Source organism: Etheostoma spectabile, chromosome 8 (genome assembly GCF_008692095.1).
Source record: "Etheostoma spectabile isolate EspeVRDwgs_2016 chromosome 8, UIUC_Espe_1.0, whole genome shotgun sequence".
Taxonomy (NCBI): Eukaryota; Metazoa; Chordata; class Actinopteri; order Perciformes; family Percidae; genus Etheostoma; species Etheostoma spectabile.
Window position 1 is genome coordinate 5,302,621 of NC_045740.1, and position 7,844 is coordinate 5,310,464.

General features: G+C 40.5%; 1 protein-coding gene across 1 annotated transcript in view; it reads left to right on the plus strand.

The window, feature by feature from the left end:
• Nucleotides 1-2,007: 2,007 nt before the first annotated feature.
• si:dkey-29p10.4 (E3 ubiquitin/ISG15 ligase TRIM25) overlaps nucleotides 2,008-7,844 on the plus strand; it is a gene marked incomplete at its 5' end in the record, with an annotated part of 6,839 nt that continues 1,002 nt past the window's right edge. The window contains 6 exon segments of the mRNA XM_032523809.1: nucleotides 2,008-2,464; nucleotides 3,557-4,521; nucleotides 4,656-4,751; nucleotides 5,335-5,583; nucleotides 5,742-5,764; nucleotides 6,782-6,936. Of these exon segments, the coding sequence (XP_032379700.1) occupies nucleotides 2,221-2,464; nucleotides 3,557-4,521; nucleotides 4,656-4,751; nucleotides 5,335-5,583; nucleotides 5,742-5,764; nucleotides 6,782-6,936 (1,732 nt within the window).

A 7,844-nucleotide genomic window follows, 5' to 3' on the forward strand; every position in this document is an offset into this window, starting at 1 on the left:
TAGTTCTCAAAAACACAACACAGTTCTACGGTCCCTCTGTCCTGGGAGTTATCTACATGAATGTTGAAATCACCCACAATGATTACACAATCAAAGTTAATACAAATTACAAACAGCAGTTCAGTGAAGTCATCAATGAAGGTTGCAAAATATTTAGGTGGCCTGTAGATGTTTAGAAATATAGCTTGAGGGGAGGACCTTAACTGAAGAGCCACATATTCAAAAGAGGCAAAATGTTCATAACATATTTGCGTACAGGGGAATGAGTCATTAAACAAAATAGCGACTCCACCTCCTTTCTTATTCACCCTGTTCTGTCTCATAAAACTGAAGTTAGGGGGAGCTGACTCGATGAGAACAGCAGCACTGTTATCATAGTCTAACGGGCTTTCAGTTGAAAACATAAAATCTAGATAGTGATTAATTATAAAATCATTGATTAAAAATGATTTTCCTGCCAAAGACCTGACATTTAGTAAGGCTAGTGTTAGTGTGTTTTCATTTTTTGGGACAGGCTGTAGCTGACAAGGAATGGATGCTAAATTTGCTAAGTTTGCAGTTAAGTGCTTATTCGCCATTCTTTTTCTAACACCTATCATAATATAAATTGAGAAAGAATTGAATACACAGGGCAGGGGCTTGTCTTGGAAAGAGTCATGAGTGCCACAAGGCGTGCAGCCTGGACCCGGCACATATCAGTTAATGCTTGCTGGATTACGCACACAAGCATCCTTATCAGTCTGGGGAGAAGGAGTTAGCTGCCATCCTGGCAGAGGTGCCTGGCGTTTTACTTTTTGCCAGGGTCAAACAATGGGGGAAGGAAGGGGTGTAAATTTGGTTCCAGCATTTACCAGCTGCTTCATCTGGTCAGGTAACTCCAACATGGGGATAGGGGAAAGAGGGGAAAGGATGAGTGGAGACAGCGATGGATCCTCAAAGGGTTCAGGGTTGGTAGGGGGTTTGAGGGGTGTTGGACGGGGAAACAGGGGAGCTGAAGTTTCGTGTCTCTGCTCAAGTGGGGGCTGTGGTGGTTCACTGCCGCACTTTGTCATGTCTTCATCTTGTTTAGTTTGGTCTTGTCTCGTGTCCTTGACAGAGGGAGCAGATGTGTAACGCAGAGAGTAAAGTAGGTTAGAGGTGAACAGCTTTACTCCTGGCTTGTTAAGTAATTATATTGCTTATCTTTCAGTCAACATTTTGTTTATTTCTTATTTATTTTTTATTTTATTTTATTAGTCATTCTTCCTGATATGTGACTGTAGTAGCCTATGTTAATCTTATGTCCTGATAAGATAAGATTGTATTATAGTTTTATTGAGAGTGCAGTGTCTTGTATTCTTTTAACTTCTTCCTGCAACTTTTCCACCACATCATGCCACATGTGGACCTCCTTTATGCTAAACTCCAGAAGAGTAAGATAGATTCAGTCCATATAAAAGGAGGCACTGGGTGCTTGACTAGTATAGTCATTCGATTTATTTTTTATTTAATTTTTTTATTTTGTATGTGTATTAATTATTACGTTTAAAATAAAGTATACTTAAGTACAGTAATCAAGTGAATTTATTTAGTTACTGTCCACCCCTGTTCAGGACTGTTGGAAAATGATTCTCTGTGTGTCTTTATCTCTCTGTCTGTCTGTGATGGATACTGGGCCACTAGCCTGCAGGGAACGCTTCTCCTTCACAAACCACCTTGTCAGTGTCTGTGTATGTGCATTTGTATGTGTGTGTCTCATGGCAATGCATATCCCTCTGTTGACTTGTTTAAAATGTTTGAGAGATGCTCCTGGTGTTACGTCTAATATTTTTTATAGTCAAGTGTTTTATGGATATTCATAACATTGCTTCTGTGTGGTGTAGGCTATAGGCTACCTAGTCATGTTGCTGTTGGTTATGTTTAACAGTTAAACTTTAACGTGATGATAGTAAGTGGTATGGGGTCATTCTGTAAGTAATTTTGGGGTAGGCTACAATTTGTTTCTGGAGAATGCTACAAGCAGCAATACCACAGGCCAAGCAATCGGCCCGTTTCAAACAGGTAAAAAACTCCTCCGCAAATTTTACAAATTCACAGACTGCACCTTTAAGAGATGAACTACCGGGAGGGAACCCTGGATTCAAACATGATGTAGCCCCGCCTCTGCTGTCCGGAATCGCGGAAACGGCTTTCTCAAACGGTCTATGGGAAACAGAAACAAAAAAAATCAGCCTAAACAAAATGGGAGCGTCGTTGGACACTCCAGCGAAGTGTCCTTTGTGCAACGAGCTGACTCGGGACCCCATCACTCTGAAATGTAACCACCGGTTCTGCCAACGGTGTATCGGAGACTTGTGGAGTGTTACCCCGAACGGGCCGTACCACTGCCCGGAGTGGAGGTGTAAAACAGCGTACCAGACTCTGCCGTTTGATAGCAAGCTGTTGCCCAACAACATTCAATGGGCTCAGCCTCGCAGCGCTGCAGGTAACTTCGAGTTAACGTTAAAACTGTGTGGCATGTTATCGGGCGGTGAATAAAAACATGTTATGAAATGGCCGAATACACAAATGAAAGTGTGGCTGGCAGTTAGCTAAAGAGTTATAGCTGACTGGACGTTAGTGGTCTCTAACGTTAGCTAGCTAGCTAGCTAGCTAGGTAGCTACCTACCTCTTGGCTCCTCTTGAATAACGTTGGCTAACGTAACGTTATATGTCTGGCATATCCACTAAGCTAGTAGTCATATTTTCTATTGTTATTTTAGTTAGCTAACTAGCTAGCTAACGTTATCCCTTAGCTACTTGAATATTTGTATTTTTAGCACCCTGAAAAATAGTCTTGTCTTCGGAAAATGCCATTCCATCCAGTCCTTAACGTGGTACGCAAAAATATGTTACGATCACATCTTTAAAATGCACTAGTTCGTAAGTATTTTAAAGGGTAGTTTAACGTTGTATTTTTGTTTACAGTGTTGGGGGTCACTACAAAGGTTATGGTTTTCTAAAGTAAATAGTGAGTGGGGGGTAAAGGTCTAACTTATTTTTGACACGTGTTTATGAATATGTGCTCATGCAGTTTCCATGTGTTTAGCATAAATCAGCATTGTTTTTCTTTGGCTTCTTACCCTTTCTGCATTATAGAATTTGTTTCACTGCGTGACTTATGACTGGAATTTAAACATCGACTCACAAATGCACACATTTTAAGTTGAATACTAATCGTGAGGTTTTGTGTTTATACTGACCTTAATAAGTGGATCAGATATCAGCCAAGACATGACCAAACTACAGTACAGTTAGGCAAATATCATTAATAAAATTAGGTGTTTTCACTACCACTTACTTGTCAGTCAGTTATGGCCCAGGGATAGCTTTCCTAAGTGAGCTCACAAGGCAACATAGTAACTCACTGACATGCAATCAAGTTTGAAAGTCACTGCTTGATTTGCCTAAAGTGGAACTGCTTGGTGTGCAATGAAAGTTAACTGCAGTTTGGCAGAAGACTAGAAGTATTGCTGTAAAAGTGCAAAGTCATTCTTCACTCTGACAAATGCTGCTTGTTTGTATTCAATTTTCAAAGGCACATCCAGTAATGATGAACAAAACACTTTTGACTCCAAACTGCGGAGGCCTTCACTCACCAGCCGACTTCTCGGGAAGAGAAAAGCCAGCACACCTGTATCAGAACAACCTTACACAAAGCGATCAACTGTGGCATCTCCCCGTGAGCAGTCCAATGACACCAACACTGCCACCACTTCCTTCTCAGATAAACCTGGGCTGTCAACTAGTGTGGAGACAGCCAAGAAAGCAGTGCACCTAGAATCTACACAGTCGGAGAGTGGTGATGGCGCATCCTCCAGTGACAACTTTGACGATAAGGCAGTACCTGCAAGTGATGTGCAACATGACCTCTCAATCCAGCAAGACAAGCATAAATCAGTCGAAGTTGTCTCATTGGATGACTCTGACACATCAAATGAAGTAGATATATGTGATGCACCTGCTCTTGCAACCTCCAAGAAAGACACACAAGTGACAGGAATTCATGTGTTGCCAAAGAATCCGGCCACATCTTCCAACTCTGATTCCTTTCCTGGGGTCTCAACTCCTGGTAAAGGTAAGTCTCCTGTACACCATGTCAGCAAGTCACCCTTGATATCCACCAAACATCCTGTTGATGCTCCAGGATCCCCAATACGGGTCACCATCTTCCCGACGTCAGAGAGCCAAAAGGCCACCCCTGTGCCCTGCCATTATTGCCCTAAAACTAGGTATCAGTCCGCTGTCAAGACCTGTCTGGTGTGTGGAGCTTCCATGTGTACGGAGCACTTGCGTCCCCACCTGGACTCCCCCGTCTTCCAGAATCACACCTTGGTCCCTCCCATGGAGGATTTTTCTCCCTGGAGGTGCCAGGAGCACCAGGAGATAAATCGTATCTACTGTCGCCAGTGTGGAGTGTGTGTGTGCACAGTGTGTACTGTCATTGGCTCACACCGCAACCACGTCTGCATCAGCATCAGGGAGGCAGAGATAGAGCTCAGGGTAAGTGGTGACTTGAACACTACATATACTGTAGATACACTGTAATTGTGGGTGAAGTTGAGATAGATGTAAGCATAGCCATAGCAATAAATAAATAAATGTTTTATTTTAAATTTCTGCACGTTTTTCTACAGGGGAACCTAAAAGAAGAAATTAAGCAACTTCAGGAAGCTGAGCAGGAAGTGAAGAACAGGGTGACTGAACTTGCACAGAAGAAAGATGACTTCAGAGTAAGTGGTTTTGTCACTAAATCATGCGTGTGTTTAGGTTGCCTAGAATTACAAGATACTATTTTTATACATATATGACTCAAGGTGATATACGTGTTTTTACAAATGTGCAGATTTACCTGCTTGTTTTAAAGGGAAAACAATTACAGAGTACATAATATAGCTTTGTATTAAGATAATAGTTTTGTTGTTAAGCATGATCGGCTACTAATGGAAGAAATTTCTACAATCATGTGAACCATGCACACTTTTTTATAAAAGTCCTCCATACAAAATGATTTAATTCTTAAATCAGAAGAGTTAATATATGGTTACACATGTAGTTAATTACACATTCAAGATTTATAAAAGTTGGATTCATAAAATAAATTAGCAGTGTTAAAAACTAAAGTTGGTTTGATGTTCATCCTTTTTGAGAACACAATCTTAAATACAGATTTTTACAATCCTTTTTTGTTGGTTGCATGGTAGACCAATAATTTGAAAATAGAGTCCTCCTATATCAATATGAAGATACTTTTAGGTGATTAGGCAATTTATAGTATTGTGGTACATGACGTTGATGTACATTGTGTCTGTCCAGGTGGTTTTGAGTGAGGCTCGAGCAGGGGTCCAGCAGCAGTACGGAGCCATCCGAGAGGCCCTGGAGCAGGAGGAGGAATCAGCTCTTCAGTGTGTGACGAAGGAGGAAAACAGGGTTCTGGGGGGACTAGAGGAGAAACTCGGCCACCTCCGGCGCTCCCTGCAATCCATCCAGCAAGGCCTTCACACCCTGGAGGGACTGGCTGATGCAAAGGGAGACAAACGCATTATGGACCAGGTCTTCATTATGGTGTGTTGGATGTTAGGAGAAGTGTGTGTGTGTGTGTGCGTGTGTGTGTGCGTGTGTGCGTGCGTGCGTGCTTGCGTGCGTGCGTGTGTGTGTGTGTTGCTGTTGGCTTATGGACACTAACACAAGAAAATGTCTTTTTCTTCTTTCTGACATTGCAGGAATACAGCAAGGTAGCCCAACTGTAAGTGTTTTCCTCTCAACTTTTACCTAGTTGCATGTAAAGAGTTGATTTGTGAACATTTTATGAAAGTCCTAAAGTGTCGGTTCAACCTTATTACAAAGAAACATATTTCTCAAAAACAAGACAAAATAAGTGTTCTTGCAAAACAGAACATGGCAAAATAATAGTTTTTTCTCGATTATACTATTTTGAAATTAAATTAATTTCACAGCCCTAGAATAGAACCACAAAACCAACAGCAGTTTGTTTCTATCCAGAAGAATAGAGAGGAAACAACTCTTAGCTGTGTTTTTAAGGTTTAGTGCAGGGAAATATGATCTGTCGTGAGCACGTCTATTTTATTTTGAAAATTAACCAGATATTTTATTTTGTTTCTGTGCTCAACTTCCTGCCCTGTGTTGCATTGCCGCGGCGCTCTCCAGCATCCGGCAAAAATAGAAACTGCATATCTGCTCCAAAAGGAAAGATACACACTTTCACTTTATTGGAAACTTGATGACTCCAAAGCGGATCAGCAGCCGTTTTTTTTTTTTTGAGAAAACAAAACCTTTAAATAGTTTTGTCTCTGTATAAAACTGCTCAATTACATGTAGAAAAAAATAAGTTAAGTACATTTTTTTTGAACAAGCCACCATTTCTGCTACCTTTAACTAGGTTATAGATACACATAAATAAAAGGATTGTACCGGCATATTATTAATGACAGCAGCAATCTGGGCTGATGTAATGTTTTTTGTATCCTTTTTTCACAGTCTTATCCAGTCCTGCTAAGTTTGCTGAAACATTAATGGCTACTTTTAAGTAACAACTAATTATTTACCAGAGTGTGCTTGTTAGCTGGTTTGTATTTGTTTATGTATGTTTTACTTATTTTATATTTGGGCAACTGTCAACTTACTTTGCTGTTAGTTCTTTTTTTATGTGTAACTGTCCATATACCTCCTTGAGGTCATTAAGGAATAAAGAAGTTTAATAGTCTTAAATCTTTATGCTTTACACTCTGATTGTCTTCACCAGGGCTAGTAGCATGGGGAGCTGTGTGGACCAGTTTGAGGCTCCAGAGGAAGTGGATCGGGCTCGGCTGAAATGTCTGCAGAGGTGGACCGAGAAACGTCTGGACACATTCATTATCACTGTGCCAGGCAAATGCAGAGACCTCTACAGACTGCTATGTGAGACAAGTGGTGTTCTTACCAACACCTGTTTACTTTCCACTCACTTATCAATCACAGCTAATTAAACCAAATGACTAAATGTATCATGTGGCCCAAAGGTTGCGTATTCAATTAGTCTGCTCAGCTAAATTCTTCTTTAACTTATTTTCCTTAATTTGAATGAAGATAAAACTGAGTGTATTATTTTCAGTACTTCAGGCAAACAAAATGGTCCAGTTTTGAGTTTGGGAGCTCTGACATCTTACACTAGGTCACCTGTCAAAAGCTTGAATAAAAACTGGCTAAAGTTAAGCCCTTCCATAACAGGCACGATCTAGAAAAGGCGATTCATGCTTTTATTAGTTCAAGGTTGGACTACTGTAATGCTCTGAATCAGACCTCCATCTCACATATTCAACTTGTGCAAAATGCTGCTGCTCACTTTTTGACAAATATATCTAGACGTGCACATATCACTCACGTTTTCTACACCCTACATTGGCTCCCTGTGTGTTTTTATAATAGATTTTAAGATTTGATTGTTTGTTTTCAAGGCCTTAAATGATCTGGCCCCGAAGTATTTGTCTTTGCGGGAGCACAACCGGTCATTGCTTTCTTAAAAACAAATCAAGTTTTAGAAGTGCAAAGATTCAAAGCATAAACGGTGGGGTGATCAGGCTTTTGCAGTTGCTGCCCAGAAACTTTGGAACAAATTACCACCTGATATTCACACTATTACAGATATGTAGCTCTTTTTGGGTCCAAACTCAAAACTTATCTGTTTAGTCTGGCTTTTAATACGTAGCAGTGGTGTGACAATTTCATTCTTGTGTTTCTTTGGAACCTTTTCTGATTGTACCGTTTTCTATGTTTCTATTTTCTATTGTATGATATGTGTTTTTACTCTTGGTTTCTGATGTTAAGCA